A 26062-nucleotide genomic window follows, 5' to 3' on the forward strand; every position below is an offset into this window, starting at 1 on the left:
GGGTATGTATGACAGAAAATTGGTAAACTCAAATCTGAGGGGATGGAGACAGAATGTTTTTGGCATTGCGTTAAATTACACAATGAAATTATTAAAAATGATTATCAAAATAATTTGTGCCAAAATTTTAGCCCAACAAAAATCCATGGAGCTATTAGAAAATCACAACACAGGTTTCAGTTTCAGCACAGTGTAATCGTTGCCTTGTTCAACAACACAACAGACAATGCAAGAATGAGCGAACCCCACAGCACAACAGCAACAGTTCCAATCACTTCAAACCATTGAAATCTGAATCACATCAATCGTCAGAAATTATTGTGAAATCTTTGTTGTCTTCATGAGAAGAGAGAAAATTTGTATCTTCATTAGTGATTGCCATGTTACAGTAGATGAACCCACCACCTGAGATTGCCACTGCGAAAAAAGCAACTGGAGCACACCACACAAACACCCCCGCAGAGCCCAGAGGGAGGCTCAGGGTGATACCTGTCTCTCCGTTGGGGTGAGTATGAATGCGTTCCCTGCCAGGACCCTCGCGCTGCCGAGGGTCCCAGAGTTCCTTGGCGACCCCTCTCCCTTCGTCGCTCCTGGGCTCGTCAAACACGTCTTCGTTGGCAGAGTGGAAGTGCTGCTGGCCCCTGGCTCTCTTCTCCCTCTCACCATCCTCCTCTTCCTCCAACCAGGAAGCCTTGCCCTCCCTCGACCTGCTATGACCCTGCTCCAAATAAGCCTGATCAAGTTCTGTGTCCATGCTCCTGGTTCTTGCTCCTGATCTGTCTTTGTCTTTCTGTCTTTGCCCGTCCCTCTCTCTGTGTCTGTCCCCAGTGTGTCCTCTATCTCTGGATCTTTCCCTGTCTCTTCCTCCTGTTCTCACCCCCCTGAGGTCCTGCTCCCTGTCTCTCCTCTGGTCTTTTCCCATATGCTTCTCCCATTCCAGGTCCCTGCCCCTGTCTCGGTCACGTTGCCTGTCCCTTTCTCTGTCCCATGCCTTGTCTCTCTCTATGGGGATGTGTGGTTGAGGTGGTCTGGCTGGTCTTTCCTTCCTCCTCACCACTCTCTCAGTGTCCTCCCATCCCAGGCCTGTGGCTCTGCCAATCTCTGCGGGTTCATACTCTGGGTACCTGTCCCCATGCTTGCCTCTGGAGGAGAGCAGATGCTCTGGGTACAGATCTGCATGCCTGCTTCGCCCTCCCTCCGCCACCAGGTGGTGCTCAGGGTATCTGGGGTGGCTATGGGGTGCTGCTGGGTCCTGTCTTGGATACCTGCTCCTTTTGGCCTCTATTGAGGTATAATCTGGGGAGTAATCACGATGTGAGCTCACTGGAGCATACGGATCATATCGGCCTGGGGAAGTTGATTTGTGACGAGTGTGTTTGTCCAAATCAACAGGTCTTCTTGCAGCTGAGCAGAGATGAAGGAGTGAGGGTGTGAGGAGGGCAGAGTGGAGAGAATGATGATGGTTGATGAGAACATGAGGTGAAAAATAACACAGATAAGAATGATATAAGCTGAGATGGTTAGTAAGCATTGAGCTAGACAGAACCAGTGAGGAGAATGATGGTCACACCTTTTATATTTATAGTATATGCTATAAATGTAAAGAGTATGGGAATTAGCTGCACTCAAAATATCCAGAGATGTGGTTATTGCTCTTGGAAAATTAAAATAAGGTGAAGTCAGTGGCAACAAGTGTTTGTAAGTTAAATAAAATACACTTATAAATGCAGGGCAGTCGTACAGAATGGAAAACCTCCTAAAACTTCAGACTTTTGACATGACATAACGAACATCCAATTATGTGCTATTAACACCTTTGAATATATTAGGGGTTATTTGACGCACACAACTGAAAATCAATGTGACGGACTTGACAACCAAGCAAATACCGTATTATAACCAGAGCATGACTAACTTAAATGGAAAAGCTGAACTTGAACACCATCCTACTGCGAGTTGGCCTGTGACTGACAAAAGTTTGAATGAAAACAAGTGAGTGGAAAAGCATGCAGTAAAGGCAAGTTCTCTCTGCCCTGAGAGTCAGCTCAATGGAATTCCAGCCATCTAACCTGCTGCCTAACGTCTAATCGACTTTGTTGACATTCAAACTTTAAAAAAAAAAAACAAAAGAAAGAAAGAAAAAAGGAGGCAGGTACAAATGACAGCCTGACTGATACCTGCCTCAAAATGACATAGCTGGTTAAAGTGTTTGCTCTCTTCTGTTTCATTTGACTTTTAAATACACTTCTCCATCTTCCTCTCCATTTGCCTCCTTATCTTTTTCCAGTTCTGTACCTGTCAAGTGGGGGTCGGTTTTGCCCCCACATGGGTTTATGTGCAACTGTAATCCACTGGATTAAGACAAACACAGCCAGCAGCCTCTCATTTCCTGAGGAGAAGCCAATTACACAGCCCGATGAGAAGCTACATGATATCACACAAGTGTGAATGTGTGTTTACATGTGCATAAGAAGGATATAAAAAACTAGTGGGGTGGAGATTTTAAATGTAACACTTTTACACAGATTTGAAATGTAACACTGTAACAAGAATTCACATACAAGTGCAAGACGGTAAAAATGCAAATGTGTAATGTATCTGGTTACTAACTTTTACGTCTTTCCATTAGAGTATTAGACGGAGGGTAAATAAAGGTGCAAAATCTTTGCTCTACTGTAAGCACATTCACACTTCTTCAGTTGTATGCACACACGCACTCAGCAGGGGCATTAGACGTGTGTGGTTATGTAACGTACACGGCTTCAAATCAAACATAGTGAGCCTGGCAGTGGAACAAATATTCAAGTATAAAAAGGAGAGCAGGGCAGAGTGGCAGAGTCAGCAAGAGCGTAGCTTCATCCTGACCGCCTGCCATGTAAAGCACAGTGGTGGCTAGTGATCCATATAGACACAACAATGTAGACAGGTAGACAGCTAGAGACAATTGCCCAGTCCTGTTTGTGTCAACAAAGAGGCCAATGTCTGTGTCAACGCAACACTGTGTACACTTCAAACCCCACCAGGGAAACTACTCTTATTGCCTCTCTGTTCACAGCCACCACCTCTTTCTGTCCCTTTTTGTATCCCATGTTTTATTTACATGCATATCCACAAAGCTTAAGGAGTGAGTGAGCTTAAAAATTCTGTCATCAACATTGTAACCAGACAAATAAAAAAAATAAATAAAAAAGAACCAATACAACTGCAACCTGCTGGTGGAGGTAGAACCAATGAGGTCTGAATATTTGTGGATCACTGAAAATAAACAGCTGGGAGTGTGAATAAAAAAAGAGAAGGCAGAGGATGATTAATTTGTGTTATGAAGTTGACTAAAAATCATTTTCCTTCTCTGCTCACCATCTAGGGAGGACATGAGTGGTGGCAGTGGGTGCTAAATGTCATCCTCTGGAGAGGGCAAAATCCAAATACAACGTGGCTGAGGGTTCCGCCAGGAAAACTGGGAGTCAATGTGCCAGATTTGATTCAGGAGTGTTTTGAGCTTTTACGAGGAGGAGATGTTATAAAGAATTTATAAAGAATAGATTTCCCTCCTACACTCAAAGTCACACCTGTGGCTCAAGAAGTACAACTGCATTCAGACATAGCTGCCCTACTCTAAAATGTCTGATAGCCCTTTGCTATAAAAGCCTGTGCTGAACCTGCATCTCTCAACGTGGAGATGGACGCAGGATCAACCTCTCACAGGTTACTTGACAGAGGGCAACAACTTACAAGGAAGTCAAAGAAAAGAGGAAGATTAAAATGAGTCACTGTCTTAAAATGAACAGACCTCCAGTGAGATGAATCATACAGAGGTGTGATGTTTGCATGAAAAGACTTGAAATGCATTTTATTATATTTAATGAAAGGCTAGATGTATAAAAGCATGCCCAGTTAAAACAAATATCTTTTAGGCGGGTATGTAACACCATTTAAGTGTTTTTCGTAATGCATTTGGTGCCCACTAACTCGAGATTCATTTTGCATGTGAGGTTAAATCTGATATCAAAGCAGGTTTAAGCTGCATCTTTAAACTGGAGCACTCATTTACAGTCGTGTTTGCTCTTGAATGGGAGTAAGATGACGAATTATTTCTCTGTAAGAACGTGTAAGCCTCTGTTCAAGGTTAATTATGTGCTTATGAATGCATTCCAAAATCTTTGCCTCGAGTCAGGAACAATCTCCAGAGAAGTGCAGCATCAAAAGCATACCCTCACAAATCCAGAGCTGGGGAAAAAAAAAAACAAACAAAAAAAAAACATCCGGGTCCACAAAAAGAGAATCATATCTTCTCCCATGTCCTTAACTACAGACGAGCTCAGACGGGCAAAAAATACATATGAAATATACACAGACAAAGAAACAGCCACACATTAATATGAGCCTGTGGTGCTCTACCCACCTCCATGATCCTCAAAGTACTCCTCGTCAAAGTTTGCTTCCAGCTGCTTCTGTCTCTTCCTTTCGTCTTTCATCTCCCTCTCCTGCAGCTTACGAGCTATGGCCTACAAACAAATAAGGCAACAGTAAACATGTTGTCCCACATGAATATGACAACGTCCCCGTTTGGCCCGATCTGTAACAAATATATCACTTGGTTTTGAGATGGAGTTTTGTTTTTGTTTTTTTTCTTATGCCAGTCACTGTAGTTTCTAAACATATCGGATTATAGTGGTGAGCTCAATCGTTCCCTGATGCTTTGGATAAATCACACAAGTTGAGCAAGTGCTGTAGTGGGTTACTCAGGCAAGTTAGTACATTTTTTTTTTTTTCATAGCACCACAGAGCAATGAGACCACATCAACAATATCATGTTAAACATTTACAAAAACATCCTAAACTCAGCTCAGAACATCGAGATTACGACCTTGAGAAGTAAAAATACAGGCTCTGTCACTTTGGCTGTTACTCCATTACAACATCTCGAGTGGAATGACCCACCCGTTACAGTACATCGATACCAGAAGTCAAGTCTTTGGATGCAACCAACACTGCACTTGAATGTGCAGAAAGGTCTGATCTCGTGTGTGTGTGTGTGTGTGTGTGTGCGTGCGTGTGTGTGTGTGTGTGTGTGTGTAATGTGTGTGTAATGTGTTCTTACCGCATCCTTTTCTTCTTGCTGTCGCTGTTGCTCTGCCTGTCGGACCAGTTGTTCCTGAATCTCCTGAGCGATCTCGTTATCTTGGCGCTCACTGAGGTTTCCCATGGATCACAATGTGTATATGGGGAAGGGGTAGGACAACATTACAACACTGATATAATATAACAATACAACTTGTAATAGTAAGAATATTAACAATGATAATGACCAGGATGTTATGTTCCTCTGAAATCCTTCTAATGTGAATAAAAGCACATTTTTCACACACAATAAACAGGCTTTACTTCTAATGTTTTATCCATAGTCTTATACTTTTCTTATATTTTTCTGAGTGCTTACAGTTGATGCTTCCGTTGCCATTTTGCTGGTAACTAATTCACCTAAATACAATTCAAACTCACATGCCCTAATTCTGACTCACTTAACATGGCAGACTGAGATTTTCAAACGTAATAAAAACCCAAACACACACTTTAACACTGCCAAAAACCTAATTATTATTTATGGACATATCACAATATGCTATCTATGATTAAATAGTTCAATTACATAAGAGCAGTAAACACACCAAGAGCCCAGCTTTGAAATTGTCCAGCATGTTGTGAGGGATAGTGTGTGCTCTTCAGGCGAGTGCGGGAGCGTCTTCGCCTGTTGTGAAGCTGATCTCACCAGCTCGCTTTGATTCACTCTTAAACAACGTGATCTTGACAACAACACCATCTGTCTGGAGGGCTGGTATGCAAAAATCATTTCTGTCTCTGTGTGTGTACACATACATGTGTAATGCTTTACTCAAAAAGGAACTGTAGGAACAGCTTAGCTACCCTGCGCTTCACCTGTATTTGACCTGAGCAGCTGACAGCTTAGGAGAAGCACCTGAGTATGCATTCATCAGTACACGCTAAGAAGCAAGGGACGCTGCATTTCCCTGTGTGTCTGTGTTTAGTCAAATGTGAGAGTGGGTGTGTGTGAAGTGTCACTGGCAAGAGCAGTGTGGATGGCAGTGTGAGCTCCCAGCATGACAAGCAGCATTGGCCCACCTGCATCCGTGGTGGAGCATCTGGCCTCTCTCTGTGGGTGCAATACCACTGCTGTAACTATGTCCGTGTGTGCCTGAAACAGTGACCTCATTGAGCTGTGAGTCAGCACTTTTTATTTTAATAACAATTGCAGAGCAGATAGAAAGACTTTAAATCCAAGTGCCTTTTTGCATGCTCTGTTGCAGCTCCTGGTCTGGACTGAGGCAGAGGCAACGGAACAACAGAACACGTAGCTATGTTTAGTTAAGTCACTGAAGCTTGATTTATGCTTCTACATCAGGCCATTGTGGATAGTACATGTGGATGCTGCATAGTTTTGGACGTGCAGCTGGAGCTGACCCAAACCCCTGAAGAAATATATTTATACATCAGGGCTATGGATGATTCCACAGAGACCACAAGAGATGTGAATGAACTGCTTGGGCTGTTTGTGTTTTCTCCTACATGTTTAGGACGCCACTCACAGTTGTTGATGGTGAAAACAACGTATCAAAAAGACAAGAGGCTAAATAATCTTTCCCTTTTTTGTTGTGTTAGTGTTGAGTTGAAGGAATGTATTGTATCTGACCTAGTGATCTGTCATCGCTCTCTAGTACAAACTGAATGAAAGAAAGTAAACAGGCTTACTTCTGGTAATGAATGCAAGACATGACCCACTAATTTAAAACAATAAAAGTGCTAACCCTAGAATGAATGCTAAATTTACTTTGGGGCATGTATGGTGGGACTGCTGGATCACCTCACTGGACAAGCATAAATCTGTTTTAGGTATAGTGTTTGGGAACAATTACACTAGATTACAATAATCTGAAACAGATGCTATCAACAAAGCAATTTGCAAAGTATTCTGATGACTTCATGAAGTTATGAGGGGCAAATGGCATTTAAGACAAAATTAAACCAACACAGTTCAATTAATAATTCTGTGCTTGATGGATATAGCTACACCCATATGATTATATACAATTAAAACCAGATAACAGCTTTCAACTAAACTCTGGAGCTCATGTAATTTACTGTCCTTTTGCAAGTGCAATGAACTAATTTAGATTTTTACCAGGTGATCACCCAGCCATGTCTCCTCTTTATAGGTTACCATCTCCTCTAGGTCCAACAATGTTTGCCTGTGTTATTGTCCATTTTTCCAAGTGCGATGTGCTTTGATATAGACACAGTATATAAAGTGTGAGTGAGTGAGTGAGTGAGTGAGTGAGTGAGTGAGTGAGTGAGTGAGTGAGAGAGAGAGAGTGTGAGAGAGAGGGAGAGACCCACATGTCAACATGCTGTTTCTGGCTCTGGATCTTGGCCCTCTTATCCTCCTCCTCCTGCAGCTTCTTGGCCACCTGCAGGTCCTTCTGCACCAGACGGCTCTTATGGACGTTGGACGCCAAGTGGCTCTCAACTGTAGACACAAAACACGTAAGCACTGCTCTTAAAAATTGTGGACACACAAACCAGAATAGGTCAGCTGGCTGCACCGCACTACTGATGAGGAATTAGATGGATGATGAAAATTAGAGCACTGGGGAGTTTATTTACATATCCACACTTTCTTGATAATCTACTCTCGGAGGGGGAGTAGCATTGTTTAGATGGTCTGCAGAGACAAGATCAACGTTGACGACACAGACAATTCAGACTGGTAATAAACAGAGAGCGCTCTTAGTCATTGAGAAATGAATGTTCACATCTGAGGTATCATTCCAAGGTTGTGTGATGGCACGTTGTGGGCCATAACAGATGATAAATCCTGCTTGCTGACGCACTCAGTGCGCTTTGTAAGCATGGAGAGCATCACTCACTTGTTCAGCTCTGTTTTACTCGCCTATCGATCTGTTGCCAGCTTTCACGTGAAAAGGACCAAATTACATTTGGCAATTTACCCGTGAGAGGCTCCATAAAGTTTCTGCTTTCCGACTGGTGAGATTGAAACGGGAAACTGTGAGTCACAGCTGTGGCAACTTGGTAAAAAGTCAAAGGACTGACATTGATTTTTTTGTATGACGCTGATCAAATGTTTAAGTTTATGACACCTCACAAAAAAAAAATATTTGACGATTTGACGACAAAACTGATGTCACAGCCCAAGATAAGGCTATCATTTATCCACTGCTAGGCTTTTAAACTAGAAGATTGATTCCTTTTTTCCAAAGAAAAAAATAAAAAAGACCAGTCATTGTGACATTCATTCAACAAACTCAACCTTGAAGAGCTCTCACGTTATTATAGACTAGGGAGTTTGGGTGAGAAAGCTGGACTATCTGAACCTCAGACATGTCAGTGTGGAGCTGTACACTGAAACAGAGAAAACAGACTCCAGAAACAAAGGCGCCAAGTGCTGACATAGCCATAAAGAAATGTTTTCCAAGCAACATTTGAATGCCTCAGCATTTTGCATGCTCAACATTTTGAATGGAAATAAAAGCCAGCTGTAACTCCACATTAACGTGGAGTGAATGTGCTAAAAAGGCACATTTGGGATGGCCATCTGTCGATGTGATCCAGGAAATAAAAGGGACACTGCATATTTAGAGAACTGTCAAACTATGTCAGCTGGCATTCTCCTCGATGACCTCCAGGGTCAAAGGTGAAACAAACAATTTTCTGGCTCAAACCAGATCAGTTAGTGTGGCAACAAAGGGAGATGAACATTAGGTTATAGATCACTAAGGCTTTAAAAAGGGTTAACGACAACACAAGGACAGGCCAGCCAAAACCAAATTAATCACAGCTAAAAGAGAGTCTAATCTGCACTTAAGGTATGGTTGGGTGACATCTGGCCATCTCTCTTGTGGAGCTTGTTGCATTTACCAGCGCTCTAAATTTATCCATCCCTTCGAAACAAAAGCTGACCGAAAAAGAAAATCTGAACAAAAGCTATAGCCTCTTTCTATTGGTTCCTGTCACGTCTCTGGGAATGAGTGCAGGTGAAGGATATGGGGGGGTGTGGTGGCCATTGGCCTTCTGAGGATATTCATTTGTGTCTGATGAAAGGAGGGTCTTATTATGTCTGGGTTTGTAAGTCCGCCTTGGCAACTCAGCCGGAGATATCTTAACCTACAACGAAGGACAAGCAGTTCTTGAGAGCATTTCCATTAAGACACTAAAGCAAAATAGAGCTTTTGATAACAGCAAAAAAGTTTATAAGTAATAGACATCATCATGAGATTTCAACAATTTATCTGAATGCACTTACTAAAAGATTAGCAGAAAGGGAACAAACCTTCTATAGTGAGTCTCCAAAGTGCTTTTTTTAAATCATGTGAAAAAGATGCCGGCTAATTACACACATATGAGCTCACATGAAAGCATCAGCTAATCTAATGAGGCACGCAGGGAAAAACACGTAGCTAACAACAGTTAGGGAGTGTGTACTTTTGTACATCATGTACACACAAAACAATCCTTTACAAGCACACACACAGTGAGAGACAATAGTATCTCACATTGTGTCTCATATAAAAACCCTTGCTAAGCTCATTGCACTGTCTAACTTCAGATCCAGAATCTCTCTGTGCTACAGCTGCAGCACACACAATTAATGTGATCCAGACAAATCACATGCACCAGTCCACTGTATTCTGCCACGGCCCTGCTCTGATACAGTATTGTTGTGGCATCCTACACCATTCACATGGTGAACTGTGTGGCTAAAGCAGGGTTTATGTAGGCTTAATCAGGCTGCAGCCACTGACACCGCAGTTTAGCCTGTTAGACTTGACAAATATTCCAACAGGGAGAAGTTGAGCATTGTGGAGTGCATTCATTTTTTTACTGTTAAGATCTAAAAGCATCTTTCATAGTTTTCAATGTAAGCTTTAGGTGACCTAGGACTGCAGCAGGGACGAAAACAGTGAGAGAACAGGTCTGATGCAAAGACATTACAACAATAAATGACTAGACTGTTTAAACAGACTCTAGAAAAGGGGAATGGACCTTTCTGTATGAACTCTCTGGATTTTTTCATCTTAATAAAGAACAGGACCCATCAAAGTAAGCTGAGGTTTCCTCTGACTGGAGTTTAACACAGGTCAGTTCTGTGATCAGAAGCAGTGAAAGCAGAAAAGCAGATGTTTGAAATAAGTAGGAATGACATGTCCCTAGTGCCCTCAAGTGTAAACATGGGGACTAAGGAAAACAAATTTTTTAAAAATGGCAAATTTATTGTCTCTTACTTTCTTGCTCCTGTAGGTTATAGGCCAGGCAGTGGTCCTCCAGCACAGCAAAGTCTCTGCACACTGAAAAAAGAGAAAGAGACTAAAATAAAAAACTGAGAAAGCCTGTACAAAAAAAGCAAAGTTCAAAATTAGCTTCAACATCTGGATGTTTTTTCAGTTCTTCAATGTCTAAGCTTTGTCGCTGACACAAGTCAAAGTAGAAGCTGTTGAGATGTTAGATATGACAGTCAGTGGCCAGGCAGGTGTTAAACATCCGTCTCATGCACACACACACACACACACACACACACACACACACACACACACACACACACGCTTTGTTGGCAGCACATACATGAAGTGAAACTGTGAATGAGGAACTATTTGCACAAGATAAAAAATAAAAAAAAACATAATAAAGAAGCTTAAATAAACACTAATGTGAGAACCTCTGAGTTTCCTTAAACATCATTTAGAGGTGAGAGGATCTTTAAGAAGTGAGAAATACCGTAGGTTTGTTACTGACAAGCTGCCAGTACTGGCTGACAAAATGTGACAAGTACATGAGTAAAACTCCCACCAACATTTTGTGTGTGCATCTGCAAAGCACAGACAGAGATAAAGTAAATGTATTTACGTGTCTTTCAATCATGTGATGTCTCAAACCTCTACTCTACAAAATAGGCAACGATAACACTAGGATGTAAACAAGCAGACAGCATGAGATCTGAAAAGCCTGATAATCATCTGAACATATTAATCAGTGATTCACATTCGCAGAAGCAGAGCTTGTGTGACAGTTGCATAATTATTATGTGGCCTAAGCACCACCATTACAACCAAAACCTTGTAAGTCTGTGAGTTTGGATAAAAGCATCTGCCAATGAGTAAATGTAATTGTAAATGTAGATATATAGATAACATCTAGAGAGGATGACCACAATTATTGGCCAACAATACTTCTTTTTTTTTTTTTTTTTTTTAAATCTTAAATCTATATTTTACTGAGTGTTTTCGATCTTACACAGATATCTTCACGACAACTTTAAACCTGAGCAGTTTCCATTTATGGTTTCAATATTACTCATGCCAAAATTTTGTGAACATTCATTCTGGAAACAATGTAGACTGTTGTAGGAGGGGAGTTTTCCTAATAAAAACCCAACACCATCTCCCCACATCCATCTAAAGTGCTCTGAAATGAGGCACACTGCTTCTTTCATTTTGACACTTAGAATATTTGGGATCTACCAGTCTTCAAATGCTCACAGTTTCCTGTGTAGGAAACAGTCAAATGTAAGGGGACATGTCACGACCTTTCTCACAACCTCAGCTAATTATGGATGTGGAACTTATACCATAGGCTGTACAGTATTTGCTTACAGTACAGCATCTGCTTCTTCGGCTTAGTCAACGTGGATTAACTACCTCCTGTTTAGCAATAACATTCTTGAAATCCTGCAGTAAAGAAACTTTTCTTCAGCTGCAAAAACTTCCAAACATCATCATCAAATATAGAAGAATAAAATTAAGCCATGATTTCATCCTGCAAGAGGCCATGCGCCACTCTGCTGTTGGAAGTGGTTCTATTCAAGGAGGACCAAAATAAATAAAAAATTAACTTGCTTAAGTATTTGTTTTACCTCCTCTTGTTTTGCGATGAGAATTATTCATATCATGCATTATATACATTCAGTCATATTATAATATATCAAGTCTTATTGATCCATTGACACTAAACATATTAAAAGCTCTCCTCCTCCCAGCTTTCATTACAGAACCTAGCCACACTCAATAACCTCACACTGCCAGACTCACCACCCATCATCTGCTCACAGAGATTACTTCATCCACATAAAAAATTAATAACAGGAATACACTAAGACTATGTGTTGGCGTGCATCAGAGAAAGCTCTGAAAAAAAAAAAAAGAACTACTTTCTCATAGTATTGACAACACAAACACGCCTGGGACCCAAACAAACCACCGATGAGTGGTCCAGATTGTCTGGTTGTAGTAGAGGGGGGGTGACTGGGTGAGTGGTTGGAATATACTGATGCTGGAAAGAGGAGGGCAAAGACCCCCCCCCCCAACTGCTTTAGCTCACCATGGGATTAAATTAACACAGACCATTTTTCAACCATATGCTTAATCTTCTTAGCCAAGAACACCGAGGTTTATAGTGGCTGGTATAGCTATATGCATTAGTCGCTTTACCTCATCCAGCACTTTGCGTTAGTGTGACCATTCATTTTATAGCTTGTAAAAGGCAACACTTCTCAAAATGTAGTATTTAACTGGGCATAGTTTTTCTCAACAACACCAACCAACAAGTGACAAAAGCCTGCGAGATGTGGTTTAAATTCTTACACCAACATTCAATCATTCAGAGCTAGAATCAGAAAAAAAAAGCTTAACATGACACTGCAGTGCACAGAGACGATAAGAGTCGAGTCTTTGTGCTTCATGTGCAGAGGGAAATACCCAAATACAAGCTCAGTTCATCTGTGAGTAACAGTAGAGTAAAAACTTAGACAGCTCACAATATTTACTATTTTCTTAGCACACGAGGGATGAAATTGAAACTTCTCCAGCAGCTTTCTCAGTCTTTCCCTCTGCAGACTAGCCAAGCAGTGGAAATGCACGTTGCTTCTCTCTCTGACCAGAATAACAAGCATCCTGCTGAGCAGCTGCTTCACACAAACAGCATGGGTCCTTTCCACCAGCATAGCATCCCATCCAAACTCTGTTTTGACTCTCTCTACTCCTGCTTTTACACCAGTTACAATCATAGACAAAGTTTTGGGTGTGTATAAAAGTTATATGGGATGGGGTTGGTGATGCAGTCCAGTCTTTTAGGTGTTTCAAAGCAGTTTGCAGATTTTACAGCCAAAAGCAAAGTGTAATCAGATATGTCAGATATTAAACTGAAAGACAGAGGACACTGGACACTTCCAGTTCATTGCATCACAAAAACAAAGACATCTTATCTTCAGCTCTGGCTGAACAACATACTGTACCTTACAACAGGCAAACATCTCCAATGTGATCAGTATTAAGGTCGACAAGTCACCTGACTCCTGTAACGCTGTATTTACCCACACTGGTATGGTGCCAGACTGCGTATAGCCATTAATGTATTTCACCATCTAAGCTTAGTGCAAACACTGTGTGAAAAACATAAAGGGAGACATATTGTGCTCTCCGTGATAAAATACTGACCCCCCTTCTGATATTGACAGTACACAGATCTTGACAGGTGTACAAAATCTTGCACGACACCTGTACCTAGGCTGAGGTGTCTAATCAGCCCTTAGGACCAACGTTACTGTGCTAGCATCTACTAGCAAGCTAACAATCATCATAACCATGGTATATGAGACCAAAAAAAACAAACACCTGTGTTCACTCACTCAACATCAGGCTAACTAGATATGCTAAACAACTAGATTGCTTCACATGTAGCTGGCAAACATATTATGGACATTACCCTCTTTCACTCCAGGTAGTTTTTTCTGGTCGATGCTAATGTTACATTCAGCCATGTTGTCACCGATAATAAGTCAAAAAAAAACGTTGACGGTGAATTACACTTCCACGTTTCTTCCGAAGGTTAAGTGCAGGCTGATTGATCGCCTTTACTCATAAACCCGATTGATGGTTCAGGTGCTGGACGGCCCTTTTGATTAGTTTCGGTTGCCACCCTCTCCCTCGATACGTCGCTGCTGTAATTGCCTGGCTGCTACTCTACTGAAGCTAACGTCAGATTTTCTACGAGCGTCCCCTCCTTCCCTTCCCCGGCCCTTCCTACAACCAGCCCGCCAACACAGACAGAATAAACGCTGGCTTTCCGGTCAGAGACGTCAAAATAAAAGACTTTATATGCCATGTAGCTGAGTAACGAGGCACTACTTACTGACTTCAAAAGCTTTTCCTTACCACCAGCATGGATGGACTAGAAAATAGGTTTACTGGGCACAGGCATAGGGGCCAAAAAATGTGTTTGAAACAACGACAAAAAGAAGCAAAACAACCTAAAAGTGGCACATAACAACCACAGTAACACGCAAAACGACCACAAAGTGATGTAAAATATGAGTAATACCATTGTATGGCCCTCAAAAAGCAAGGGGTCATCAGACATGTAGCCTTCTGATTTAGCATTTTCCATGCATTTTTAGTCAAATTTATACTCAAAACAATCAGAAACGTATACGCGGCCATATTTTCTACTTTAATTTTGAAGGCCGAATTATCACACTTCCGGTATTTTCTAGCTACATGTAATTAGCTTGACTCAGCTCCCTGCGCAAGGGTCAGTGGCTGTAGACATCTGCAGCTGCAAGAAGTCTTCACCGCGAAGCGAAAGGGAACACACCTCCACGGGCCAAAATCAATGGTCCAAATGAATAATGATTATTCGGGTTGCAGTTTCAAAACAGACGACTGAGAGCACGTCTGTTTATTTGAATGAAGCGGACATCTTTCTCTCTCTCTCTTTCTCTTTTACACAAACAAATACACACGTGTCATGTGATCTGACAGCAGCTGGTACCTGATTATGTTAATGTAACTGCTCCCTCTAGTGTCCAGCATTTCTACGTGCTCACACCTGTTTCAAAGTCCTTTTTTTTTTCTTTCTTTTTTTTTTTTTAAAGCTCAATGCAGTTCATCAGTTCTAATGAAAAATTGAATGACAAATTAGTAGTCCATTTGTTTGCCTATCATTAACACCATTATTAGACATCTGCGGTATGTGTCCATACTTCATGCTAAAAGAGAGTAAATTTTTCAGTCATATACAGACCTATTTCATTAGTGTTACTTAAAAAAAGAAAATAACTTGGATCTGGATCCATTGTTTGCAAAGAATTTGAAATATGTTGCTGTTCACTTCAGGGACAGTCCTTTGAGCGTGCCTTACCCAAACTTTGCTATTCACTTGACATAAATAATGAGAAAATGCCACCCAGCAGACTATGCCGTTATTTGATGCCCTTGTTCGTTATGCCTGTTTCGTCTGACTTAGTTCCAGGTACCTTGTCACAAACAAATTTTAGTTTAAGATATCCCCAGCAGACACTCTCCTGACTCTGTCAGGTTGTTTCACATTGTTAGTTTCTTCATCGACTCCTTGAGCTGTGCTTTCAACAGTTGAATGGCTAAGATGATAGATTTGTGAAAGGTTCTTGGATGCGAGACGCCAAACGTCAACAGGCTCTTAAGTCAAGGCCTAAGGGGTTCATGACGACCAGGGGCTTTTATGAGACCAGCAGACCAACCAAATTCAGCAGGTGCCAGCCATCTCATTTCCCTAACACTACACAAGCACAATGTCTGCTTCGCTGGCAGAGGTATGAGATGTGATTTCCTTGATGCACAAAATAGACCATGGTGACTCGGGAGGTGTTGGGTGGTTGGCTTGGCTGCAGTGATTGATGTTCAGTTCAGTTCAGCTCCAAATCAGTCCTGAAGCCAAGATTGAGGAGCTCATCTCCGGCTACGATGCACTTAGGGACTGAATCAATTTACCCCTCCTTCCCCAGACAACACACTCCTGTGTACCTATTTAAAGAAGCAATTAATGTAAAAGAAAAAGACTTGCAAGTGCCAAGAACCTCTGAATCTGGTCTCTCATAACCAACAGGATGATTGATAACTTCCTCTCTCTGTTTGATTTGCCCATGTCAGAGTGATGTAGGGTTACAGGCTTCACCTACAACGTCAGATCACCGTATTTCACTCAAGCGCTCCATGAGCCCTGTGAAAAGGTGGTTTACTGACGAAACCTACAATGACTAGCTATCGATTTAGTACGCAAGTGGCTGACTGGCCCCTCCTCCCAGCCTCTGAAAGGATAAATATATTGACTGGATGGACCCAAGGCAGTGGATTGCTTGCCTTGCTTGAGGGAGAACTCATTGTGCAGCGTTTGTCTGGGGCCATACATTGAGTACCATGGACAGGGTTCCTGTTTTGAATTACTGCTTAGGACTCCTGGGTTTGTTACTACTGCAGGGAGCGCTAAATGTTGAGGGAAGGAGCATATTTAACCCTGGTGAGTATGCAAAAATGGTTTTGTTTGAGCCTAAATACAATGAAAATGGATTTTTGAGGAGGCTGCATACACTAACTACTGCACCCTTTAAATTAGTGCTATTGTTGGTTTCAGTTTTGCCAAAATGCAACAAATTAAAAGACGATACCTGGCTATGAAATGGGATGGATATGACTTCATTTTCTGTCTGTGTTGTGTGATATTTGTGGTGCTTATAAAGTTGCATTTTTATGTGCTTTGTATGTGCAGGAAACCATGTTTTTAATCCCAAAGAAGACACAGATGCCCAGAGCAAAGTTCTAGCACTCTTACTACACAAAAGCTTAATTCCAATTGAAAAGGATGATCCTCTAGGTGAGAGATGAAGGGAAAAAATGCTTAAACTGTAAATGTAAATAACACAAACACATTCTTGCAGGATGTTAACTGTCTTTTGTATCCACAGGTCTTGAGCTGGCTAATAAATTAGCTGAATTAGAGCAGGTAAGGATATTCACAGATTCACCATGAACCAACTGTGCATTTGCCAGGAAACCTGCCATGATTCACTACAGTGTGAATATATTGTGTTTGCATATAAATGGAGTGTAGATATCTTGTTTAAATTTTTCAACAAATAAGAATAAATTGTACATTCATTCATACGAATGAAAACCTGGATATGAATGAAAACCTGTTACACTTCTTGATCACCAAAGCCATAGATGGTGTATTGATACTGTGATGACGGCTACATCTTAGTCTTTAATCACTGTGATCTCTGCTTGTAGCTGCGGGCGCTGAGGGAGGACCTGGAGTTGGAGAGGGAGATCACAGCCAATTTGGCAGAAAGCAAATCCATAGCTCAGAAGAGGGGCGAACGTGAGTTCAGTTCAGTACTTCTGGATTTACATCATATCATAACCATTGCAGCATGTCAGATGTCATGCTAAAGTCTTCACCTCTTTTCGTCTGCAGCTTGCTTCTGGAAATACTGTGTCTGAGACGGATGCAAGAGGAGGAGGACCACTGTGAAATCTTGCTGCAAAGCCCCACATAGCCTTAAGACTCACACCAGTAATATAATCACACTGTATTTATCTCAGCAATATAGAGTTGTATAATAATCAATGTCATCAATAAACGTTTCATTACCACTGCACTGAGGTGCTCTCATGAGAGATCTAAGGACTGTGGTTGTAAATCTTTAATCTGTAAATAATCAGCTACTCCCTGGAAATACTTGAGGGTCAGATATGACAAAAATATACTTGTCTTCAAAGACATCATTGTCATTATTATTTTAGCAGGGATTTTGTTGCCCACTGCTTGTGTTTATGTTGCTCTCTTGTGGCTGAATTGTGCATAACATTTTTTGTAACTGCCAACATCTGTTCCTGCTTCATTTTACAAAACAATAAAATCATAATGTGAATCTGTATTTTTGGAGTGATTTTGTTTTTGTTTTTAAAGTATTCCTAAGAAGAAATGATTGGAAATGATTTGGTCACTGAATGGACTCTTTAAAGAGTTGAAAAAGACACTTTTTTTTTTTTTGCATTAATTTCCCATCAAAAGGGCCACTGAAAATATTATTGAATGACATATCAACATTCTTAACTCCCATACCTACTTTTACCCTTAATTCACTTTAGATATTAAACATTTTTAACAGTGAAAATAAGCGTCTGAGTGGAGGAATGTGGCATTTGGTGTTCATCTGCAGTGACGGGTGATTTACTGCACCGTGAAGTTCACTTGATTGGCTCTTTTGGAGGAGGGTGACAACGCTGAGTCACAGGCTTAGTCTAAATAATGGGAGAGCTGCTGTGTAAAGACCTGAATCATACAGAGCATGATGAACAGAGGAGGCCTCTGGGAAACCAGACTGAACATGACCTTGTGCAGCATTCACAGTCTAAAACAGCAGCATCAAAGAAGAGCGATGACGATTGCATTGTAATAGTGAGACTTTTGCTGTTGCGGTTTCAGAGGTTATTAATGCACTTGCACAACAAGATGTCCACATATGCGAAACACGCACACAAGGACATAGTATAACAGTGTGTGCAGTTTGTTTGTGTGCACATGCAATACAAAATGTGTAGTCTTTGCATACAGTATATGAAGATAAATTGAGCTGTGCAAGACAGCAGAATGTTTCCGCCAGTGAGTGCTACCAGAGTAAATGTCCACATTTCCCTTTTTTGATTTCAAATACTGAAAGAAAAAAAAACGAAAAAAAAACCCAATTATATATTAAAATAAACTCTTCTGTTGTGCTTATATATATGCATACATAAATAATGCTATTATATTATTTTTTATTATTTACCATTTTGCATTTTGTATAATTCGGTCATGACTTGGTGTAATTACTGTTTTAGCCCTGTATCTGCTCTTGTGTGACATATTGCAATTTATCAACCAATAAAGTGTCATTGAAAAAAATGTTCAAAATATGAATTGGTATACATGTCAAATTCAGCCCCTAAATTCACTTGGGTGTAATCTGACTCAAAATGCAGCATGCATCGGTAACTTTTGGATAACCACTATGGTTACGATATCATGGGAGTCTGTTGAAACCTGTTGATATCAGGGAGAGACTGTTGGTAAATAGTACATCGTCACTTCCTGGTACATTACCTGTCAATTCTATAAAAATCTGAAACAAAGTAATACCTTTACTAAATTTTGTTCCAACTGGATTTTATATCATTCTGCTCTGTGACATTACAGGCACCAGACAAAAACACTCAAGCTGAAATGGTGCAAAAAGTGTTATCTGCTTCAGTTCAGTCCACAAACCGGAGGATAGGGAGGGTAGGGTGACACGACCCTGTCAAGATAAGTCCACAGGAAATGAGCAAACATCCCCTGTGTCATTCATATAATAGAGTTTTTTTTTTTAACAATGTACAGCTAAATATAATTTACAACAGACTTTACAGTCCCAACCCAAAATCCTCAAAATCTTTTTATAAAAGGAGAATAATGGCAATACAAATAGAGGATATGTAGGAAACTGGCTATTACAAAAGTAGTAACATAGTTAAAATAAATTAAATGCAAAGAAGTTAAGTAACATACGTGTTAATGAAATAAACCTAATAAATACAGACATTTGAGTGGAAAAGTCAAGGTCGGAGTAGCATGAAAAGTGGGAGGTGTGATGACGTTTGGATGGGCATTTTAGCTGGGGGGGGGGGCTGATTTGATAGGCGGAGGGTGCCCAGTTCCTCCAGACAGCTCCAACTCCAAGAGCAACACAGAGCATCATCATCATCATAGTATCAAACGGCCCATGATGGATTCTTCAGTCAGAGGTTGGTAGAGAAGAACATTTTAACGTATTTCTTTGATTATTACTCTCAGAGACTTAGGTCAAGTATTGAATTGCAGATTTGCATTAAAAACTGACTTGATAAAAATTGAATCGAAGATCAATGTGGGCATTTTGGATAAATAGCTGAAGAATGCTGCTATATACTGCTATTTTGGATGACATTAATGAAACAAACTTACAATAATAATGTAATGTAAGAATATAATTCCAAATTTGATCATATGCATCTGAATGTGTCTTTATCTCGACTGCACAGGGCTCTTATGGTTCATACTCATCCTCTGTACTCTGCCGCACCTCACCTGCAACATGGTCTGCCCAAACAGCTGCCTGTGCAACTTTAATGGCGCCGTCATGTGTGTTGGCAATGCCCTCACAGATATACCAAAGCAGCTGCCTTCCAACACATACATGCTGTTCCTAAATGACACAAACATGAATGTTATAAATGAGCAGAGCCTGGCAAACCAGGACCTCGTGTTGCGCTTCAGTTTGACTCACAGCCATCTACACACCATCCATCCCCAGGCCTTCCACGTCGCTCCACAGCTCAAGTCCGTCAAGCTGTCATCCAATGATCTCTCTACACTTCCTGCTCGAGTGTTCAGTCCTCTGACCGCTCTGGAACAGCTGTATATTGATGAAAACCAGTTGGAGACCATTGCTCCAGAAATATTTGAAGGACTTGTTGTGTTACAGCATCTGGACCTGAGACACAACAAACTGACTAGTCCTGCTTCAGATGTTTTTGATGGACTGACCAACCTCACCTTACTGAACCTTGGCAGGAACTCCATAAAGTACCTTCCACCTACCATCTTTCACTCCTTACCCAAACTCCTTAGCCTCTCGATCTATAACAACGAGCTTGAGGTGCTAGAAGATGGGATATTTGATGAACTTGTCAACCTTGAGGAGCTTAAACTCCACCACAACCAGATAGCCAGCCTCCCACCTCAGGTTTTCTGGTCACTGAGGAACCTGAAGACCCTCACCTTGTCCTCCAACCGATTTCAGACTATCCCGGAAAAAAGCTTTTATAACATGCCCATGCTGAGCCAGCTTACCATTTACAACAACCCACTGCTATCTCTACCAGACGAGCTGATGGGTCACATGCCTGAGATGAGAGAATTTTATCTGTATAATACTAATCTCACTACTGTTCCTGGAAACTTATTCGCTAATATGTCTGGGCTGCTGCGCCTTAATTTCCATTTAAATTACAAACTGAGGGAGTTGCCTTCAGACCTTTTTTGCTGTCTTCCCGTCCTTCAGAAACTCTCGCTGAAATCCAACAACCTCCATCATCTACATCCTCAGCTCTTCTCCAGACTAACCAAACTGGGCCTGTTGTTTCTAAATGACAATAAGATTCAGAATATACCAGAAAAAATTTTTCAGGGCCTTGGAGAGCTTTTGACCATCGATTTGAAGAAGAACCACCTCAACAATCTTCCAGGACATATTTTCTTACCAAATACAGCTTTGGGGTCTCTTACACTGAGTGACAACCCCTGGGATTGTACTTGTGGTATCCGAGGTATTGCAAGATGGATAAGACATAATCAACATGTGGTCATAGACAAAGAGGATGTGATGTGTCAAAGTCCAATGTACCAACTGCTCCGTACGATTGTCTCTCTGCGTGATGAGGAGTTCAACTTCTGTGATACGACAACAGTCCCAAGTTTTCCTACACTGAACGAGTTGCATGAGACAACACAACCATTCCACACCATTTCAACAATTGGACAAAAAACAGCTTCAACAACCACACTACCTGGAGCAACATCAGCCACCACTGAAGGAGCTACCCAACAAGCCACCATCCCAGCAACCACTAAACCTGCAGATTCAACCACCTCGGAAGCCAAAACACACTCAACATCCCTCCACACTGTAAGCACCACTCTACCTAGTGAAGAGTTTCCTCTCGTTTCTGAGACTGACTCAATTCATTGTAAGTCAGCTCCTTTCTATGACATACTGGTGGTTGAACAGGGGCCAGAGTTTGTTCACCACAACTTTCACAGGGGCTGGGTGTATGTCTGGTATCTGCCCTCAGATATAACCTTGGCTGGCCTCCACATGTTTTGTCATATCCTTCTTGTGGCTGCAGGCTTGTTCCTCATTCTTGCTGCCATGTATAGTATCTATCGCCTCGGCAAGACCATGGATAAGCTGAAGGCTGAGCGCGCACATAATGAAGGGTAACAAAACATGTTATCAGGCCTGGTGCATGAGAGACCAAGATAAACTGTCTTTTTGCACAAGCTGCAGCTAATATAAGATTACTATTGTTTGTTGCTTGTATTGATGATGATTTAGATGTATCTTCAAGTGTTACTTTTGAACAGCTAGACTTGGAATAAGGAATTAAAACACACCAAAAAATGAAGCTGAAGGTATTTTAAGATAGCAAATAAAACATGTAAAGATTTAATATAATAGAAGACATTATATGATACAGGTTGTAAGCTTTAAAAACAAAGCTGTGCAATTTATATATTATACAAATTATTTCTTCATACTTTTATATAATGTATGTATAAATGTAAGGATTGGTTGATTAAACAAATAGTCAACTAAAAGAAAATTAATCAGCAACTGTTTTGTTCAGCTGTACAACAGTTTACGTCACTCTTCTGGCCAAAATGCAGAACATAGCCGCAGCTTTTCAAAAGTTCTACTTTTCTCTGTTTTGTATATCAGTTAATTACTGTACATCTCTTTGGATTTTGGACAAGTGGTTTATGACATTTTGTAAACTAAACAATGAATTTATTTATCTGGAAAATATTTGCCAGATTCATCACCAATGAAAATAAGCATTAGATTTATGCTTTAAAATAAACACATTAAATAAAGCTTTCTTTCTGTCATTCTTCTTTTGCTATGTCTATGCATTCAAGAAGATTTAGACACACTATAACTAACAGTATGGGCAAATTTTTATTTTATTTCTGCTTTTGCCCTTTTGACAGCTAAACTTTTATATAGGGAAATGTTCAGCATCATAAACCAAGTTAATGTTTTAATCAAAGGTGAAATATTTCCCTCTAGTGGTGAAAGTTTCAAACTACATGAAGAGATTTCACAGCTTCAAAACTGCTTTTACTGCTATTTTTGAACAGTCAGTCGACTTTCTTAATAAATCTTTTTTTCTTTCTATTGTTTTCACTGTTGGCAGATATACCCGTGGAATTTCCAGCTGCAGAGGCATGTGACAATGCAATCATGTTATAGCAGTAAGAGGTTACTCCTGCCTCTCCCATCAGTAATTACAAGTAAATTTCCTTCTGTATCTTTTATCTGTTTGAATCTGGCCAAGGCCACATGTTACACAGTAGTGATAAGAACCAGTATCAGTATCAATATCATAATGAAGGAAGATCAGGAAGATTTAAATCTGTTGGTCTTATTCTGTACCTGCTATTTGGTAAAGAGAGCTTAGTTGCTTGTAGAAATTCTGTCATATTTTTTGCTTCTTCTCTTGTCTGGGGTTATTTTTCCATAGCTTCCTTGAATGGGAAATAGCTTTCCCAACAGATAAAATGTGCTTTCCCTAAATGAATCACATGGATACCGGGACAATCACACCTTCATTATCGTAACAGACATAAAAACAGGAAGCTTGAATGAAGTCATCTCTTTCATTTTCACATTCTACATTTTGAATAAAAATGATATATGTAATATAAAAGATATAATTCCCTTTTCTGGAATGTTATCACTCATGACATAACTTAACACATACCCCAGATAAAGTGTGAGAAAAGATAGTTGCTCTCTAAATTTATCCTAAAGTTTTCACACAAATGTTTTTACACAAGAACTTTGGTGGACATTATCCATACAGCTCATACAACCGAAGTTACATTTGTAACCAACTGTGTTGATTATTACGCATTAGACTGATAACACCATTTAACATTGTTCTTTGGAGGCGAAACAACAGAGAATGTTCGACCGCTGGTCCAAAAAAAGCTTTTCAAAGCTTTTAAACCTTCACAAAATGACAACGGATGCCGTGAATTCCACGAGAAGTGATTGGACTTTAAAACAAACGGCGAACAAAAGAGGATGAATTGGTGAACAGCAACCAAGTTCATTGCTATGACAACGGGTGATTAGTCCTTTCCAGTACGCTGAGCCCACACAACAGTGCCCCCCCCCCATCACCATCACCACCACACACACGCACGCACGCACGCACGCACGCACGCACGCACGCACACACACACACACACACACACACACACACACACACACACACACACACACAGTGAGAGAGGATGAGCATGAAAGAGAGGAAATCGCACTGCAGGGGTCAGATACAATATTCGGCCACAGTGAAAAGTGTCGATTCCCAAATCCGAAATAAATTAAATGAACTTATTAAACTTGAAAATCATTTAAATTTTTCCACAGCATATTTATAGCAGACTCTTGGCTGTAGCAATAATCCTCTTAAGTCCAATAATTAACTGTTAGACAAGCAGTTTTGACATTAACAATTCAGTTACAATAACATTACTGTAATGTGTTTCTTTTTGGTCTCCATCTGGTTCCCATTTAAAATTGAGCTGTTTTGTCATGAATCCAAGTTTCTAAGTTTAGAAAAGTGTAATTTAGCTATGTAAATATTCTCCAAATCTTTTGGAGGAAATCTACCCTTATAGCATATTATCATGTATGGCCCAGGGGGATGGCTGTTACTGTAGCTCAGGCTTTTATCTATACAAGCCACTCGGTAAAGATCCATTACTGTCTTTGGGACTGTAACCATTCACCAACTAATCTTGGCAACACTACTGGAGCAAATTCAGTGGCAGTTTTTTTGATCCTGAAAAAGCTCCTCAAATGTAAAGGGATGTATACTGAAAGTGTATGGGAAGCATGGGAACTAAGATAGGAAACTGTATTTCCTAGAGGTCAGTATCAAAGGTCACATGTGCTTGGATAAAGAAGTGAAGATAGTACCCGATGACTGTCATTTATTTTTTAATACTTTTATGCTTTTGTAAGGCATTGTCACCGTATGTATCTTTTCAGATCCTGTATCCTTTTAGATTATTGTTTAGATTTAGTTTTTTTTTATTAATATATCTACTGTCACACATCTTATTTAATCTTATTTACACTCTTTTTATTTTATTTTCCTATCTACTATGTTTGTGTATCTGCTAACTCCTGTGTCCCAAACCAGCATGAAAAACATTATTCATAAGATAAAATAACATAATATAAGATAAGATAACATAACATAAATTAACATAACAGTAACTCTTAACATGTCACCTGGTTTGGAAAAGTATGGCTAGATTATCATTGTATTGTATGTGAATGTTGCTATACAGTGAATTACACGTGTTCCAGCTTAATAGTAAAAGGACTTCATGAGTCAGTTGAAGAACATCCCTTGGGGCTCTAATTATAAAACACTGGTATGAACTGCTGCAGTGCAGTCATTACTTTCTCTACAATATGTATCTTGCTATAACTTTAAAGCAGAAACACTCTGGCAACTGACTTTCTATACGTTAACTCCACCCTCACTATCTGCTTTCTGTGGTAGAGAGGGAGTTTGTCGTGTTATAAAACAGATGGATTTACTCACAGAAACAAAGGAATGTTAAAAGCAGCTGAACACTCCCTGCTCAACATAACATCCCACATTGTAGCACCGTGGCCGAATCACACTGAATTTTACATGAAGAGGTTCAGAAAAAAAAAACAACTGCTTAAAAGAACATTCAGTGCTGTGTTTTCTGCCATACTGGCATCACTTTAATGATTTAGGATACAAATACAAATCTGGACATTTATGATTCAGTCAGTGTCAGACACCAACATACTATATATACACACACAAACAGAAGCTCTCTGGAAAGCTTCATCACATAATTTCATCCAGACTTACGCAACACTGAAAGTTTTTTTTGCAACAAAAGAGAGACTGAATACAAGCATGCTGGTTGTTTGTTTTTTTTCTTGGATCATCGTGCACCATCTGCCAAATGACAAACTTTTACAAGTAGACCAGGGATATCATACCAAAGATATGTGCAGCTGATGCACAATAAAAAAAGAAGAAGGGACACACTGTACACACAAAACAATTTCACAACACAAACTTTAACCAAACCAAATTCTCACCCGCCTTGTTACACTAACCTCAAACACAAATATACCACCCATTCCTGGAAGAAAACACCAAAAAACATGTGGATCCCAGAAGAGGAAGTACAGATTACAAATCCTCTTACATGCATTCAAACACACATTAACACAAATCCAGTTCTAGAGGGTTGGGCTTCCCCGACCCCTCTTAAAAAAAAAAAGAAAGAGAGTTTGGGTGTGATCGTATGGGGG

General features: G+C 40.3%; 3 protein-coding genes across 4 annotated transcripts in view; 2 read left to right on the top strand and 1 right to left on the bottom strand.

The window, feature by feature from the left end:
• Positions 1-14065, bottom strand: part of ccdc50a (coiled-coil domain containing 50a) — a 19266-nt gene extending 5201 nt beyond the window's left edge. For both annotated transcript variants that reach the window (XM_023400065.2, XM_023400064.2), the window contains exons 1-6: positions 13789-14065; positions 10317-10379; positions 7414-7543; positions 5102-5192; positions 4403-4505; positions 490-1404 (exon numbers count right to left, since the gene is read on the bottom strand). In XM_023400065.2, the coding sequence (XP_023255833.1) occupies positions 490-1404; positions 4403-4505; positions 5102-5192; positions 7414-7543; positions 10317-10379; positions 13789-13843 (1357 nt within the window). In that variant the 5' untranslated portion in view covers positions 13844-14065. The remainder of the gene's footprint in view (positions 1-489; positions 1405-4402; positions 4506-5101; positions 5193-7413; positions 7544-10316; positions 10380-13788) is intronic.
• Positions 14066-16200: 2135 nt separating this feature from the next.
• uts2d (urotensin 2 domain containing) lies at positions 16201-17776 on the top strand. Its single transcript, XM_087172266.1, has 5 exons — positions 16201-16356; positions 16606-16710; positions 16802-16839; positions 17127-17217; positions 17314-17776. Exons 1-5 carry the CDS (start codon positions 16257-16259, stop codon positions 17337-17339), a joined length of 360 nt encoding a protein of 119 aa, XP_087028392.1. The 5' UTR covers positions 16201-16256; the 3' UTR covers positions 17340-17776.
• A 1820-nt stretch (positions 17777-19596) lies between these two features.
• LOC147819561 (uncharacterized) lies at positions 19597-22536 on the top strand. The gene is made up of 2 exons (XM_087172255.1): positions 19597-19664; positions 19941-22536. Exons 1-2 carry the CDS (start codon positions 19643-19645, stop codon positions 21899-21901), a joined length of 1983 nt encoding a protein of 660 aa, XP_087028381.1. The 5' UTR covers positions 19597-19642; the 3' UTR covers positions 21902-22536.
• The last annotated feature ends 3526 nt before the right edge of the window (positions 22537-26062 follow it).

This window comes from Seriola lalandi, unplaced genomic scaffold (assembly GCF_002814215.2).
Source record: "Seriola lalandi dorsalis isolate HSWRI2012SDOR001 ecotype SW California unplaced genomic scaffold, Sedor1 jcf7180002052130, whole genome shotgun sequence".
NCBI lineage: Eukaryota > Metazoa > Chordata > Actinopteri > Carangiformes > Carangidae > Seriola > Seriola lalandi.